Source organism: Canis lupus, chromosome X (assembly GCF_048164855.1).
Source record: "Canis lupus baileyi chromosome X, mCanLup2.hap1, whole genome shotgun sequence".
In the NCBI taxonomy this organism is placed as follows: domain Eukaryota; kingdom Metazoa; phylum Chordata; class Mammalia; order Carnivora; family Canidae; genus Canis; species Canis lupus.
In genome coordinates this window covers 64,085,063-64,103,622 of record NC_132876.1, presented here as the reverse complement: position 1 = coordinate 64,103,622, position 18,560 = coordinate 64,085,063, and the positions used below count along the sequence as shown (strand labels likewise).

The window sequence follows — 18,560 nt, the reverse complement described above, 5'->3', positions numbered from 1 at the left end:
ACGGACTTTTGAAATTTTCTTCCAAAAGGTTTCACTGGAAGAAAAAAATGCAACTATTATTTATGACCCTAAACTACAGACTCCAAAGACCCTACTGGAAGCTATTGATGACATGGGCTTTGATGCTGTTCTCCACAATCCTAATCCTCTCCCTGTTTTAACTGATACTGTGTTTCTGACTGTTGCTGGTTCACTGGCTCTGCCATGGGATCATATCCAAAACACATTGCTCAAGACCAAGGGTGTGACAGACATTAAAATTTCCCCTCAGCAAAGAACTATAGTGGTGACATTAATCCCTTCTATAGTGAATGCCAATCAGATAATAGAGCTGCTTCCAGATCTCAGTTTAGATATTAGAACTCTGGAGAAAAAATCAGGAACCTGTGAAGATTACAGTATGGCTCAAGCAGGTGAAGTCATGCTGAAGATGAAAATTGAAGGGATGACCTGCCATTCATGCACCAGCACCATTGAAGGAAAAATTGGGAAGCTGCAAGGTGTTCAGCGAATTAAAGGTAATATATCTTGTGTTATTTTTTTAATTGTCTTGTGAGCTTAGTTTTCTGTTTTGGTCTTTGAGGTTTTTACTTTACCTAAGCATGGATTTTGGCCCCAGTGGACTAGAATACTTACTGTTTCATTGAAGTCTGGGTACAATGTGGGTATTCACAGGGTTGATGTGGGTAAAGTTAATGATTATAATGAAAAATTACATGAGTATTAAACAAGTAAAAAAGGTAGCTTGAGTGGCAGTTCATGGAGTTCAGGTTTTTTTTTAAAGATTTTATTTATTTATTCATGAGAGAGAGAGAGAGAGAGAGAGAGAGAGAGAGGCAGAGACACAGGCAGAGGGAGAAGCAGGCTCCATGTAGGGAGCCCAACATGGGACTTGATTCCGGGACTCCAAGGATCACGCCCTGGGCAGGCACTAAACCACTGAGCCACCCAGGCATCCCTGGATTTCAGGGTTTTTATTGCAACATGCATGTGGTCCTCTCTACCTCTAATGCGTTTCTATTCAGGCATGTGGAAACTTGGAGACTGTAGATATAGTGGTCATATTTTTTGCTTTTTTTCCAGTCTGTTGTCAATAACATTTTCTGAAAAGAACTGAAATATCTTAAAGGATGATGATAACAAAGACAGAGAAACAATTGTGTGTGGTATTGATATAATATTGATATAATATTTCTCTTTTTATTAACTAGTCTCCCTGGACAACCAAGAAGCTACTATTGGTTATCAACCTCATCTTATAACAATAGAGGAAATAAAAAAGCAGATTGAAGCTGTGGGCTTTCCAGCCTTCATCAAAAAACAGCCCAAGTACCTGAAATTGGGAGCTATTGATATAGAACGCCTAAAGAATACACCAGTCAAATCCTCAGAAGGATCTCAGCAAAGGAGTCCATCTTATACCAGTGATTCAACAGTCACTTTCATTATAGATGGCATGCATTGTAAATCATGTGTGTTAAATATTGAAAGTGCTTTATCTACACTCCAATATGTAAGCAGCATAGTAGTTTCTTTAGAGAATAGATCTGCCATAGTAAAGTACAATGCAAGCTTAGTCACTCCAGAAACCCTGAGAAAAGCAATAGAGGCCATATCACCAGGACAATACAGAGTTAGTATTGCTAGTGAAGTTGAGAGTACCTCAAACTCTCCCTCCAGCTCACCTCTTCAAAAGATTCCTTTGAACATAGTTAGCCATCCTCTGACTCAAGAAACTGTAATAAACATTGATGGCATGACTTGTAATTCTTGTGTGCAGTCTATTGAGGGTGTCATATCAAAAAAGGAAGGTGTAAAATCCATACGAGTATCTCTTGCAAATGGCAATGGGACTGTTGAGTATGATCCTCTACTAACCTCTCCAGAAACCTTGAGAGAAGCAATAGAAGACATGGGATTTGATGCTGCCTTGTCAGGTAATTATCACTTTTTTCTCAGATTCCTCTAATGTTTTGTATTTCCTATTTTGGATTCTTTGGCTTTCATCAATAATAAGTGAGTAATAGGCACTGCAATTCAAGTTTTTCGAAGTAAGTCCTCTAGAGGTAGTCAGCAACGTATACAAAGATGCATAAGGATGTTTGCATAATTATCTGTAATATTTAAAAACTAGAAACATTAAATCATGATATGTCCATATGATGAAATGTTATAAAACTATAAAAAATGACAGTATTTTAATACTGATACTTAATGTCACAGGAAAGTGTCTGAGATATTTTGTTAAATGAAAAAAAGCTAAAAATCTTTATATTCAGTATGATCGAAATTTTATAAACACATATATAAGGATTTATGCCATGTGTATATTGTTTATGTATATAAGTGAATAAAATTCCTGGCAGGACATGAACTAAAATTTTAACAGTGGTTATTATATGAGTAGTAGGATAAAGGTGATATTTGTTTCCATTGTACTTTCTTTCCTATGTGTTTTGTTTTTTGTGACAAGGATATATGTATACATGTATTATTAGAGAAGCAAATGCTATTTTGAAAAGAAAAAAGGTAGATATAAATAATAGAATTTAAACTTAGTTTTAAATTTAGACATTCAAATGAAACTGACTCTAGAACTGCCTAAAAGTCTATTTCCTGATAGCTCTTGAACTGAAACCAAAAACGAATATTCAATGAATTTGCCTATGTGAACTTGTTATTTTGAACTAGAACTGAACCTAGGCTTGAATTAAATTGGAAATGCTCTAATGAAATTTCCTGCTGTAAATAAAATAGAAAAACAATATAACTAATTTCCAGATAATGTTATTAACTTTTGCTATTCTGATCAGAATGAAGGATATTAAATAGCTATATTCTTTTTTCAAGCTCACTAAAACTGAGAAGCATAAAAAATTATATCAAACACATGCTCAAATTATTGTGGTAGATAAATGTCACTGGAAGAGGACCCAGAAACATACTAAATATTCTTACTTTTCATATTCATGACAAATGGTGGAAATCATAGAATTCTCACTTTTTAATGTAAACATGTAGTTTACATTCCATAAAATTTACCCTTTTAAAGTATACAATCCAGTAGTTCTTAGTATATTCAGAGTTTTGCAGCCGTTACCACTATCTAATTTTATGACGTTTTCATCACCCCAGAAGAAACCTATACTCATTAGCAGTCACTCCTCATTTCCCTCACTCCTCCCCTAGCCCTTGTTATTTACTGTTCAACTTTTTAAAGATTTTATTTATTTATTCATGAGACACACACACACACACACACACACAGAGAGAGAGAGAGAGAGAGAGAGAGAGAGACAGGTAGAGGGAGCAGGCTCCATGCAGGGAGCCCTATGTGGGACTCGATCCTGGGACTCCAGGATCATGCCCTGGGCCAAAGGCGGGAGCTAAACCACTTGAGTCACCCAGGGATCCCCCTACTGTTCAATTTTTTATCTTTATGAATTTGACAATTCTAGGTACCATATAAGTGGAGCCATAGGATATTTGTCCATTTGTGTCTAACTTCTTTCATTTAGTATATTGTTTTCAAGGTACACAAATGTTTATCTTATGTTTGTAACATATATCAATATTTCATTTCTTTTTATTGCTAAATAGTATATATAATATATATATGAATGTCTAAATTTAAAACTACAGTTAAAAAATAAAACTACAGTTAATATATACGTATATATATAAATATATAAATATGTGTATTTATATACCTTGTTTTGTTTCCCCATCAGTTCATGGAAATTTGGGTTGTTTCTACTTCTTTTTTAATGAATAATGCCGCTAAGGACATTTGTGTATGAGTTTTTACATGAATATATATTTTTTTCTCTTGAGTGTATACCTAGGGTTGTAATTTCTGGGTCAAAGGGTGAATGTTTAACTTTTTCAGGAATTTCCATACATTTCCAAAGTGGCTGAACCACTTCACACTGTCACCTAGAATTCTGACTTTAATAAAGAAAAATCTCAAAAGACCAAAGTTTTTGTGCTCTAAAAAGGAGACACATAATTCCTTATTAGAAAATTCAAATAGAATACTGAAATGTTAAAGAGCCTTCGGTACTAAAAGTCTGAACAAAGTACCTGGGAGATCCATAATTGCAAAAGAAAATAATTATGAAACCAGAAGAAAATTTTTAGTTGGAAATACTGAAGTAAAACTGTATCAGGAAGCCATAAAAAATGAATAAAATTGGTTTCAGCAAAATTTAGTTGTATCTATCATTCCTTACAATTTTTAATACTTTATTTATTTAGAGAGCTTGAGCACAGAGGAGAGGCAGAAGGAGAGGGAGAAGTTGGAGTGGAGCTTAACACGGGGCTCAGTCTCACAACCCTGAGATTATGACCTGAGTGGAAATCAAGAGTCAGGTGCTTAAGCAAATGAGCCACCCAGGTGCCCCCATTGCTTATAATTTTTAAAATTTTCAAAATGACAATATTTGAAACTGATTCACATTTTGCTAACTCATAATGTTGAATTATTCTTCAGAGTTTATATTAAAATAATTTGGCATATATGATGCATAATGGACACCACATAAATTAGTTTACCTTAATAATCAGACAAGTTACTTATACTGTGATATTCCTGTGCTTCTTAAATTAGGAACTCAAATCATATCAACTTATAACACATATAGTATAAAAGTGATATACTTTTTAAAAGTAAAATCTAATATCTGGCATTATTGTAAGTAGGAACCTTACAGACTTTCAGATTGGACCCCCAAATTAGAATTTATCCTATTGGGATGCCTGGGTGGATCAGCAGTTGAGCGCCTGCCCTCGGCCCAGGGCGTGATCCTGGAGTCCTGGGATCAAGTCTCACATCGGACTCCCTGCATGGAGGAGCCTGCTTCTCTTTCTGCCTATGTCTCTGCCTCTCTCTCTCTGTGTCTCTCATGAATAAATAAATAAAATCTTAAAAAAAGGGATTTATCCTATTCATCTGAGTCTGTATTTTTGCAGCTTAAAGTATTGTTCACAGATCAGCAGTAGCAGCACCATCACTGGGAGCTTCTTAGAACTATACTCTCTGACTCACTGCATACCCATTAACTAAAAATCTACATTTTATTTTTTTTAATAAGCTCTCCAGGTAATTCATGTGCACATTAAAGTTTGAGAAGCACTGGCATAAATAATTTTCCACAGTGACCTCCATAAATAAACTCTCTGAATTAAATCTATATTATATTATATAATTATATATATCATAATATTAAATAATATAAGATGGCATTTAAGAGTTTCTATATAGCAGATGTGAGCTGAGTAAAAGTAAATTTCCAGCTACCTCCTATGGCTTCAAATATGTAATATTTTAGCAATAGGAGAAATTTTGGTCAGACTAGTAAGTGGAATTCAGGAGTATTTGATAGTCTCTTGTACCATGTCTATCATCTACTTAGTCCTCAGGATCCATGAGTGCAACATGTTCAGTAACATTAACAATGGCTTTTACCTTAACCAACTATTGCCAAGGGCCCCAGGAATTAATTGTTTGACAAATAATTACCAGGAGCCTGTTATGTGCCCTACATCCATTAGGGGTCATAACAAACACATTAATGGTCATGATGAATAAGTAAAAACAAACAAACAAACAAACAAAAAACTTGGCACAGTGAATGTCATCATAAAAGAACTGATAGAGTTGTGACTACAGTGACCCATATTATTGAGATAAAATGTTGATATCAAGTGATTGCATTCTGTATTTCTGCTAGAGATCATTCAGAGTTTAAGATGCCATCAGAATGGTGGCTGTCCATTTTCTGAATATCAGTGTCAATGCTGATCCTGGCCTCACAACCTATCACCATAATCCTTTTCCAGACAGAGAGGGGCCTGCATGATTTGTCTTTATGACACACTAATCCTGGGTGGGCTGTAAAAGTTAAAGGAGATAGAGAAATATGAGGTGTTTTTTTTCTTCATTGGTGAATTATTTTTTTAATTTTATTTTTAAAAATTTTAATTCAGGTTTAGTTATCATACAATGTTACAATAGTTTCAGGTGTACAACATAGTGATTCAACAATTCCATACATCACTGGGTGCTCATCACAAGTGCACTCCTTAATCCCCATCACCTGTTTAACCCATCCTCCCAACCCTCCTTCTAGTAACCATCTGTTTATCCTTTATAATTAAGAATCTTTCTTAATTTATTTCTCTTTTTTGCCCCTTTGCTCATTTGTTTCTTAAATTCCATATATTAGTGAAATCATACAGTATTTGTCTTTCTCTGACTTATTTCCCTTATCATTATATTCTCTTGCTCCATCTGTGTTATTGCAAATGGCAATATTTCATTTTTTGTGGCTAAATAATATTCCTCTGTGTGTTCATGTGTGTATGCATATGTATATGTGTATATATACATATATGTGTATATATACGTGTGTGTGTGTATGACACTTTCTCTGTCCATCAATCGATAGACACTTGGGCTGCTTCCATAATTTGGCTATTGTAAATAATACTGCTGTAAACATTGGGGTGCATGTATCCCTTTGAATTAGTGTTTTTATATTCTTTGGGTAAATAACCAGTAGTGTGATTGCTGGATCATAGGGTAGTTCTAGATTTAACTTTTTGAAGAACCTCCATAATATTTTCCACAGTGGCTGCACTAGTTTGCCTTCTCACCAGCAATGCAAGAGCGTTCCTTTTCTCCTATCTCCTTGCCAACACTTGCTGACAGGTGTGAGGTTATATCTCATTGTAGTTTGGATTTGTATTTCCCTGATAATCACAGATATTAAGCATCTTTTCATGTGTCTGTTGGCCATCTGTATGTTTTCTTTGGAGAAATATCTGTTCATGTCTTATGCCCATTTTTAAATTGGCTTATTTGTTTTTGGGTGTTGAATTTGATAAGTTCTTTATATATTTTGGATACTAATCCTTTATTGGATATGCCATTTGCAAATATCTTCTCCCATTCAGTAGGTTGCCTTTTAGTTTTTGTTTTTTTTATTTTTTTATTTTTTATTTTTTTTGCCTTTTAGTTTTGTTGGTTATTTCCTTCGCTGTGCAGAAGCTTTTCTTTTGACGTCCTTCCAATAGTTATTGTTCCTTTTGTTTCCCTTGCCTCAGGAGGCATATCTAGAAAAAAGTTGCTATGGCCAGTGTCGAAGAAGTTACTGCCTGTATTCTCTTCTAGGATTGTGATGGTTTCCTGTCTCACATTTAGATCTTTTTAGGTCTTTAATCCATTTTGAATTTATTTTTGTGTATGGTGTAACAAAGTGGTCCAGTTTCCTCATTTTGCATGTAGCTATCCAGTTTTCCCAACAGCATTTGTTGAAGAGACTTTTTCCATTACATATTCTTGCTGCCTTTGTCAAAGATTAATTGACCATAAATTCTGGATTTGTTTTTGGGCTTTCTATTTTGTTCTATTGATCTATGTGTCTATTTTTGTGTCAGTACTATAATATTTTGATTTCTACAACTTTGTAATATAACTTGATGTCTGGTACTGTGATACCTCCAGTTTTGTTTTTCTTTTTTAAGATTGCTTTGGCTATTCAGGGTCTTTTGTGGTTCTATACAAACTTTAGGATTGTTCGTTCTAGTGTGAAAAATGCTATTGGCATTTTGGTAGGGATTGCATTAAATGTGTAGACTGCTTAGATTAGATGTGTAGAATAGACATTTTAATATTATTTTTCCTTTTTAAAAATATTTTATTTGTTTATTCATGAGAGACACACACACACACACAGAAGCAGAGACACAGGCAGAGGGAAAAGCAGGCTCCATGCAGGGAGCCTGACTTGGGACTCGATTCCTGGTCTCCAGGATCACACCCTGGGCTGAAGGTGGCGCTAAACCTCTGAGCCACCTGGGCTGCCCTTATTTTTCCTTTTAATCAATGAGCATGCAATGTCTTTCCATTTTTTTGTGTTGTCTTCAATATCTTTCATCAGTATCAATGTTTTATAGTTTTCAGAGTACAGATCTTTTACCTCTTTGGCTAAGTGTATTCCTAGGTATTTTATTATTTTTGATGCAATTGTAAATGGAATTGCTTTCTTAATTTCTTTTTCTGCTGCTTCATTTTATAATAAATGAATATTGTAATTTGTCATGCTTTTTCTGCATCTGTTGAAATGATCATATGGGTTTTTTTCCATAGAAATACAACAGATTTCTGTACCTTGATTTTGTATCCTGCGACCTTACTGAATTCATTTATGAGTAGTTTTTTGGTGGACTCTAGGTTTTCTATGTAATATCATGTCATCTGCAAAAAGTGAAAGTTTTATTTCTTCCTTGACAATTTGGATGCCTTTATTTCTTTTTATTGTTTGATTGCTGTGGCTAGGACTTCCAGTACTATGTTGAATAAAAGTAGTGAGAACAGACATCCTTGTTCCTGATCTTAGGGGGACAAACTCAGTTTTTCACCATAGAGTATGATGTTAGCTGTGGGTTTTTCATATAAAGCATTTATTACATTGCAGTGTGTTTGTTCCCTCTAGACTTACATTTTTTAGAGTATATTATAATAAATGGATATTGTAATTTGTCATGCTTTTTCTGCATCTGTTGAAATGATCATATGGGTTTTTTTTCCTTTTTTTGTTGATGTGATGTATCACATTGATTGACTTGCAAATACTGCACCACCCTTGCATGGGAAGTTCTTTTTATCATGATCATTAATCTCATCATTCTCTTAAAAAGATATATAATATATGAAGTTAAGTCTTCACTAACCAATTAAAGCATAAAAATACTCAAATTCTTTTCCTGTTTTGTGACTTTTTATTTCTAATTTCAAACTTACAGAAGAGCTGCAAAAGTAATACAAAAAAATTCCTGTTTACCAATTTCTCTCAGATTCCCTCATTTTTAATATTTTACCACATTTGTTTTATAATTATCTGTTGACAGACACATAGACACACACACTTTTTCTGAATCATTTGAGAGTATGTTGCAGAAATGATGTTCTTAATTCTTTTTAATCTATTATTTGATTTTCATATTACTTCAGACACTGATCCCACCAGTTTTGAGGATGAGATTGGAAACTCTTTCTTGAAATATTTGGAATCTTTTCTGATTGTTGCCTCAAGTGCAGGAAAGTCAACCTTCCTTCCTTTTGAATTCACTTAAGCATACGCCATGTTGCTAGAGCCTATAGAAAATCTAATTGAAGAAAAGTAGTCCTTTAATTCAGTGTGGCTTTTTAACACCTGCACTGCTTCTGTGGAAGATGAAAACTTTTGCATTTCTGGTTGCCACACTCACTGGGGTAAAGGGCACAATTTTATGGATCTTTGTTGAGAGGTCATGCCAAGGTAGCTAAAAGGAACTACCTCTATGACTTATTTTAATACTATACTACCAGAGTATGAAAATTGCAGATTGTATTATGGGTTATCTCTGGTACCTGAAATACCTGAATTACTCTGGAACAGGACCTAAAGTAATTAGCAGTATAAACTTTTTTTTCCAGTATCTAAGTTCAAAATTAAGTCTTTATAGTAATTATGAGAGAATGAAGTAAGCTCTTGGATGGATTAAAATCATGTATTTTTTCAAAGCCACAGCTATTTTCTTTGAGCAAATGAACTTCCTTTTTGAATTAAGATAGGGATCCCTGGGTGGCGCAGCGGTTTGGCGCCTGCCTTTGGCCCAGGGTGCGATCCTGGAGACCCGGGATTGAATCCCACATCGGGCTCCCGGTGCCCGGTGCATGGAGCCTGCTTCTCCCTCTGCCTCTCTGTCTCTCTCTCTGTCTCTCTCTCTCTCTCTGTGACTATCATAAATCAATAAAAATTTTTAAAAAATTTTTAAAAATTTTAAAAATTTGAATTCTTTAAGATAACAATAGTATTTGGTAACTTTTTCTGTCTTCTAAATAATGCTCTCATAATCTGAATGAATTAGTATAGTTTTCTAAATTGATTTTCTTAAGACCAGAGACTGACTAGTTTTGGGATTGTGAGTATCTAGTCCATTGTGATTAGTGTCCTTTGCTGTAACCCAACTGGCTGTAGTGCCATCACCTGGAAGAGTGGTGGAAATGCAGGATCTGAGGTTCCATCTTAAATGTACTGAACCAGAATCTGCATTTTAACAAAACCCCCAGGTTATTATATGTGCATTAAAATTTAAGAGCTATTACTATACTGATTTGGGAAATCTATATCATTATTTATGAGTTAAATGGTTAGGTTAAAGTTTTTGCAAAATATGCCTTCTTTAACGTCCTGAAAACCAGCCCTGATGCAGGGATTCCTCTATGGGCTAGCCAAATAGACCTGAACCAGTTTTTTTGCCCAAGGGGAAGAAAGAACAAGTTAGGTGCCTGAAAATTTCCACGTCATCTCTTTTACTCTTTGTCTCTGCAAGAGAGTATAAAATCTTTAGCTTTGGAAGTGCATGGATGTGCTAGAGAGAATAACTTCTCCCTTCTTGGAGGTGATTAATACTGCTGTGGATAAATTCAAACAGAATGGTAGATTTTCTGAGACTGCGGGGTATCTTCTGGATGATAGGAGCTTCCATTGTTCCACAGTGCATAAACATTGTATGGAGGGATTTTCCAAATATTACTTTTATTTTATTATACTTTATATTTTTTTTAGAGAGAGAGAGCGTGTGCGTGCCTGCACACACTGTGGGGGGGGGGTGAAGGGAGAGGGGAAAAGAGAATCTTAAGCAGGCTCCACATCCAATACAGAGTCTGACATGGGGCTCAGTCTCACGACCCTGATATCATGACCTGAGCCAAAATCAAGAGTCGGACACTTAACCGACTAAGTCACAAAGGCACCCCCCAAATATTCCTTTGCACAGAACAAAGATTACTGCAGACTTACTCCTTGCCTTTTCTTCTATTGTCCACAAAGACATTTTAATGTAAAAAAATACTATATATTAGTGTTTAAAATTCAAACAATACAGAAGTGTCTATAGAGAAAATGTGTTCATCTGTCATTCTTTTTAAAAATATTTTATTTATTTGCTCATGAAAGACACACAGGCAGAGACACAGGCAGAGGGAGAAGCAGGCTCCCTGTGGGGAACCCGATGCAGGACTTGATCCAGGACCCCGGGATCATGCCTTGAGCCAAAGGCAGACGCCCAACCAGTGAGCCACCCGGGTGCCCCTCATCTGTCCATTCTATTCCTGCCTTAACCCCATTTCTCAGAAATAGCCACCATTAATATTTTGACTTTCTTATGTATGGTCTCATATATACATATACACAAAAAGTTTTAAAATTACATCATACTGCAGTGCTGTTTTATAAATTGCTTTTCGTTCTACTTACTATATCATGAGTTACTTTAATGTCAGTATGCAAATCATTAACATGATAATAAAAATTCATTATAAAAATAAGAGCTATCCATCAACAAACTACTCTCTACCTGGGGTTTGCAGTAGAGATAATAGCTAGAAGAACTTGGGTTCATTTTTTAAGATTTTATTTATTTATTTGAGAGAGAGAGAGCCAGCATAAGAGAGGAGGGGCAGGGAGAAGGAGTGAAGCAGACTCCCCCCTGACCAGGAAGACTGATGTGGGGCTCGATCCCAGGACCCTGGGATCATGACCCAAACTGATGGCAGACGCTCAATCCACTGAGCCACCCAGGTGCCCCAAAGAACTTGGTATAACCAATGTTTTGTTTATTCAGTTGGTTCAGGTTTTCTAGAGAACTGGGATGGGCAGTACTGGAATTCAAAGTCACTTTCTGGAAAGTATAAAAGTTAACAGTGCTGAGAGCTCTAGGTCCATGCTGGTTTTAAAGGAATGGATTGACAGTGTCTAGAGGTGTGGATTGTGATGAATGACAAGGATGCAACTGAAGAGTACCTCAAATGAAAAGAATCTTTCCCTGTCCACCAGATATAAATGAGCCATTGGTAATAATAGGTCAGACCTCATCGGAAATGCCGCTTTTGACCTCAACTAATGAATTTTATACTAAGATGATGACACCAATTCACGATGTGGAGACAAAGACTTCATCTAAGTGTTACATACAGGTCACTGGTATGACTTGTGCTTCCTGTGTAGCAAACATTGAACGGAATTTAAGACGAGAAGAAGGTGAGACACTCTTGAAGCCTCTCATTTTGTGTATTGATTTGAGGACTCTGTCCTTTTTGTTCTCTTAGGTGTTTTGTAACCATTTTTGTGGTTCTTGCCACAAAAGGCCTTATGAAGTCCTGCATATGAGTGATGTGCAGGACAACTTTGACTTTCTGACAGCCAGTTTTTGTGTTTTGTTCCCTTAGTTCCCAAGTTCCTATCTTGTTTACCTCATGATCACATTTTAATATCAATGAAATTTGTAGGAAAACAGCAGAAGGAAAGATATAAGGTTACTATTCTCTATGGACCTTGGTTGCAATGGATTTTAAGAAACATACCAATTTTCTGATAAAACTACACTTAAACCTAATAACCACAGTCCATTAGTTTCAATATTAATGTACTTGGACCAAAAACCAGACCAGAACCAAGTTTGTTTAGAATTATGTTATTCTCTTCCAACAGTTTGATCACTGATCATTGCTTGCAGTAAAAATGTTTAAAAAGTTACTTAATATTCTCTACAAATTTTAACTCTAGGTTACAAAATCTTAGAAAATTTACAGCAAACCTTTTTTTTTATTCAATCAAACTCAAATGTTTTGTGTTATAAGTTTGCACTCATATTAATTGGCTTCACACTGTGACATAATAGATTTGTTAGGGATGCCTGGGTGGCTCAGCGGTTGAGCCTCTGCCTTTGGTCCAGGGTGTGATCCCAGAGTTTTGGGATCACGTCCCGCGTCCCGGCTCCCTGTATAGAGCCTGCTTCTCTCTCTGCCTATGTCTCTGCCTCTCTCTGTGTGTCTTTCATGAATACATAAAATCTTTAAAAAAAAGATTTGTTAACTATAGATAGAGATATACAGTTATGTTTAATGAGACTGAAGTTGGTACTTTGGCAGCCCTAGCCCCAGTGTCTTAATACGTGCCCTTAGTCACAAGGGCCAAATAAGTAAGATTAATATCAGCTTATCCCTTCTATTGTGGGAAGATAACTCAAAGTGTGTAATAGTAATACAAGCTTGTGGTCCACAGGCCTTATATATAAAGGCCTTATATATTCCATATATATATATATATATATGTATGTGTGTATATATACACACATATACACACATACCTTACTTTATATATAAAGGCCAGAAAATTATAACAAAGTGTATGTTATACAGTTATTACTTTATCTGCATTGTGTCATTTTTGCCTGTCATTTCAGTCTCCGTTTTATCTAATTAAAATGCATTTGAGGCTGAAGCTTGTATCATGCTTTTTTAAAAAAGATTTTATTTATTTATTCATGAGAGACAGAGAGAGAGAGAGAGAGAGAGAGAGAGAGAGAGAGAGAGAGGCAGAGACATAGGCAGAGGGAGAAGCAGGCTTCCCATGGGAGCCCGATGTGGGACTTGATCCCAGGACCCCGGGATCACGACCTGAGCCAAAGGCAGACATTCAACCACTGAGCCACCCAGGTGCCCTTTGAATGATTAAAAGAGGAAGGCTGGGAGGTTACAAACAAATGAAAGCAAAGGAAGTTTGTAAGGTTCCTGTCTAATTTTAGGACCAACTATTTTTTTGGCAATCCAGAAATAGCCCTTTTCATGAGATAAGCAATGCCTATGCCAATCATGAATCCCTTAAAAAAATCCATTGTGCTGATTGATTCTTCCAGTTGCTCCTTATTATCCCCTTTACCACCTCTTTACCCAGTTAGGAATACCATTGGCCTAGCTAGGGTCACTATATTTACTTTTTTAAAAACTAAGTAACACTGGTTGTCTCAGTTTAATTTGCATTATATTTCTAAAAATGAATAGAATTCTAATTATAGTTTGAAGTAAGAGTTTTAAAAATTATCCATAATTTATGTACTTATGAAACCTATCTTTGAGAGTCAGATTTTCCCTTTTCTTTCTGTTAGGCTATAGATTACATGCAATTGGAGCAAAAAAGATTTTTCCTACTTTCTCTATAACCTACTCTTATTACTGATGGTTTCCTATGAACTGATCCTCTGAATTATTTGGTATCCACAGAGCCCAGAATGCAAGCATTTTATATAGAAAACTTAGATTATATAGGTACTTTGTTTTCTTATTAAAACTATTAAGTTAATATTAAGTTATTAAGTTATTATTTTTTCTTTTTATCAAACTGCAGAGTTGACCTATGGACTATTGATCCCCATTAGGGGATCCCCTGTCAGTCACCAAGTGCCATAGATTACTGGAAAGAGATGACATTTCTGCTATGCAGAATTAATTTTCTTCCTGGCAATGACAGCAATAGCTGGCCTAGAGAAGTAGGATGGTTGTTAATAAAAGGCTTGTGCTACAGAACAGGATAACTGTGATAAAATGAACTCCTTTGTTTTATTGACAAGTAGTATGGCACTTTTTACCCCTATAAATAAGAATACTTTATATTAGTGTGTGTCAGTCATATTTGATAATTGTAAGAAATGACTATTATTTATGTTATAATGTGCATGTTGGTACATTCTTGGATTCTTTGCTGTAACTGCAGTGATTTCCTTAAGTGCCTGAGATCCTTTCTGTAGGTCTCTAAGTTAGTTTCTACAAATGCTTTACATTTATATGATAAAGTCTCAATCTATTACAATTCATGGATCTTATTTGGATCCCAATTTAAAAAGACAAACTGTGTTAGATAAACTAATAATTACAAGACAATTCTGGAAATATAAATTCTGCCTGGATATTTTGTGATATTGAGGAATTATTCTAGATGTGATAATGGTATTATAGGTATTTTTTAAGAGAAGAGTCTTTTAGAGATATGTATTTAGATTTTTACATGTGAAATGTTATCTGGGTTTTGCTTCAAAATAATTGGAGGTAGAGTGCAGGAAGTAAAAGGATAGGAATATAGATGAAACAAGATTAGCCACAATTGTAATTTTTAAAAAGATATATTTATTTATTTGAGAGAGAGAATTGTGGGAGAGGCAGAGAGAGAGGGAGAGAGAGAGAGAATCCTCAAGCAGACTCCCCACTGAGCACAGAGCCTAATGTAGGGCTTGATCCCAGGACCTCTGAGATCCTGACTTGAGCTGAAATCAAGTTAGCTACAAAACTGACTAAGCCATCCAGGTGTCCCTAGCCCTAGTATTATTGATAATTGTTGAAACTGGGCAATGGTTGTATTAAGTTTATTATGTTATTCTCTGTTTTGGGTATATGTAATTGAAAATTTCCATAATAAAAAGTCGTGGCCCCCTTTCAAAGTAGTTTTGTTTGGGTTCAAGACTATATAAAAATTAAGTAATAAATGTCTCTAGGTTCACTTTAATCCTTTTACAAGTGAAAAAAACTAATAGTATTACTCTTTTTATAAGGATATTATCTCAATTGTTTTTCTTATCAATGCTTCTAGGAATATATTCTGTACTTGTGGCTCTGATGGCTGGCAAGGCAGAAGTAAGATACAATCCTGTTGTTATACAACCTCCAATGATAGCTGAGTTCATCCGAGAGCTTGGATTTGGAGCCACTATGATAGAAAATGCTGATGAAGTAGATGGTGTTTTAGAACTTGTTGTAAGTAATTATTTTTATGTGATTAATACAATTTCTAGGAAAACTTAGGGAGGATTCAGAAAATAGTTCCAAAGGTATTTAAGGGTTGGGAAAATAAGACATAAAAGAAAAGTTAAGGAAAATGGAAAATAGAAGGATAAGATATAACTTAATGGAATGGTGGCCTTTGAGCATGGAATGTAAAAGATACTCATAACTCTATTAAGAACCAAAAAAAGAAGATTTAGGTTTGAATAAAGAAATGAAAATCAACTTTTATTTTATTTTTTAAAAGATTTTATTTATTTTTTTCATGAGAGACACAGAGAGAGGGAGAGGCAGAGGCATAGGCAGAGGGAGAAGCAGGCTCCACACAGGGAGCCTGATGTGGGACTTGATCTCAGGACTCCAGGATCATGCCCTGGGCGGAAGGCAGGTGCTAAACCACTGAGCCGCCCAGGCATCCCAAAAATCAACTTTTAAATATAGTATGATTCCTACCAAGTAGGAATAGAAAAGAATAAATTTCAGATGCACCGAAGACTGAAATTTTATAAATGAAGTCATAGAACCAGGTTTAAGGCTTAAAATGGTTTAAAATGATCATTTTCTCCAATCCAACGAGTTGCATTTTATTTGTATAACTTAAACAATTAAAACAAAACACTTAACACTGTACCAAGATTAGTTCCAGCTCAGTCAGAAATTTGAATGCAAAAAAACAAACATGAAATTACTAGAAGAAATATTTAGAGCTCTTTTCCCAGTATTTTATTTTATTTTTAATCTTTTTTTATTTTTTTATTTTTATTTATTTTTTTAAAGATCTTATTTATTTATTCATAGACACACACACAGAGAGAGAGAGGCAGAGACACAGGCAGAGGGAGAGGGAGAAGCAGGCTCCATGCAGGGAGCCCGACGAGGGACTTGATCCCGGGCCTCCTGGATCACACCCCAGGCTGCAGGCGGCGCCAAACCGCTGCGCCACCGGGGCTGCCCTTCCCAGTATTTTATTATAAAAACTTGACACATCAGAAAAGTCAAAAGCATTGTACAGCAGACACCTTTATACACTCCACCTAGATTCCCCAATAACATTTTAGTGTATTTGTTTTACTATATGCAAGTCTGTTAATCCATTGTGTAAATAATTTTAGACTCACAAAGTTGCAAAACTAGTAGAGAATTTCTATGAAGCTTCCACCCAGCTTTGCCACAATAACAATATCTAATCTGTCGCTTAAAAAATAATATTAGAGTGGAAATGGCCTTTCTAAATATCATACAAAACCTATAAAAGGAAGGATTGATAAATTCATGTACATAAAAATTTCGTTTTGGAAGGAAAACACCATAAACAAAGTCAAGACAAGTAAATTGAATTTATTTCTTATCATAGATAAAGATTAATTTTCTTAATTATATAAAGAGGTATCAATAATAATAATAAAGAACCAACAACCCAAAAGGGAGATAGTAAAGGATATGAACTGACAGTTCACAGAAAATCCAAAATATTACCATTTTAAATATATGAAAAGATGTTCACCCTCACTTGTAATAAGAATAAAGCAAATAAAAACTGCATTGAAATGCTTTTTCACCTATTAGGTTGGTAAAGATCATACACAATTTTGGTAACACTATGTTTGTGATCTCTCATGTATTGCTGGTGGAGAGTTAATTGATACAGGCTCTCAGGGAATTTGTCAATGTCTATTAAAAATAAAATTGCACATACCCTTTGCTTTGGAAGTTCCACTCACAGGAAGTTATCCAACAGAAATCGTTGCAAATGTATGAAATGACATGAGTGCAAATATATTCATTATAATATTTTTTATTATAGCAAAAGATAGGAAAAAAACCTAAATGAATCACTGGGGACTAGTTACATAAATTACAGTACATTCGTATAGTGGGATACTAAGCAGCTATTAAAAAGAATGGATGGGTGTTTATTTTTTATTATTTATTTAAAAAATTTTAAAAAGACATTATTTTAGAGAAAGGGAAAGTAGGGAGAGGGGCAGCAGGAGAGGAAGAGAAAATCTTAAGCAGATGCCATGCTTAGTGTAAAGCCTAATGCAGGGCTCAGTCTCACTACCTGGAGATCACTACCTGAGCCAAAATCAAGAGTGGGATGCCAAACTGACTGCACCACCCAGGCGCCCCTATTTTTAAAGACTTCTAAACATAATAGCTTTATTGAAATATAATTCACATACCACAAAACTCACCCTTTTAAAGTGTACAATTCAGTGTTTGTTTTTTTTATATCTTCAGAGTTGTGCAAGTATCACCATATCTAATTTTTAAAAACAATTTTTTTATTGGAGTTCAATTTGCCAACATATAGCATAACACCCAGGGCTCATCCCGCCAAGTGCCCCCCTCAATGCCCATCACCCAGTCACCCCAACCCCCCCACCCCCCGCCCACCTCCCCTTCCACTATCCCTTGTTCATCTCCCAGAGTTAGGTGTCTCTCATGTTTTGTCACCCTCACTGATATTTTCACTCATTTTCTCTCCTTTCCCCTTTATTCCCTTTCACTAAGTTTTATATTCCCCAAATGAATGAGACCATATAATGTTTGTCCTTCTCCGATTGACTTACTTCACTCAGCATAATACCCTCCAGGTCCATCCACATCCGCCGCCTGGGCTGCTCCAGGGCACGCCAGGCGCGCGCTCTAGCCCTTTAGGGAGCTCGGCCCGCGGTGTGGGGCGCGTTCTCCCCTGGGGCGCAGTTCCTCTGTTAGTGCCCCTGGGAGCCTGAGGGCATCCCTGCCCTCCTGGGATCCTGCCCAAGCTCCCTGCTAGCGCCTTTCCTTCCTGAAGATTGGTAAAGTTTCTGCTTCTCCGATACTGGGCTCTCCTGTCCTGGGGGCTCTCGCCGACCGGCCTTAGCCCGGCTCCTCGCGGGGCCCCTCCCCCTTGGAT

The 18,560-nt window shown here is 35.9% G+C and overlaps 1 protein-coding gene across 12 annotated transcripts in view; it reads left to right on the top strand.

Moving 5' to 3' along the window:
* ATP7A (ATPase copper transporting alpha) overlaps positions 1-18,560 on the top strand; it is a 153,460-nt gene that overhangs the window by 74,351 nt on the left and 60,549 nt on the right. For 11 of the 12 annotated variants that reach the window (XM_072816018.1, XM_072816025.1, XM_072816020.1 and 8 more), the window contains 4 exons: positions 29-518; positions 1,212-1,937; positions 11,886-12,089; positions 15,471-15,634. In XM_072816018.1, the coding sequence (XP_072672119.1) occupies positions 29-518; positions 1,212-1,937; positions 11,886-12,089; positions 15,471-15,634 (1,584 nt within the window). The remainder of the gene's footprint in view (positions 1-28; positions 519-1,211; positions 1,938-11,885; positions 12,090-15,470; positions 15,635-18,560) is intronic. The other variant, XM_072816029.1, reaches the window with a different exon arrangement.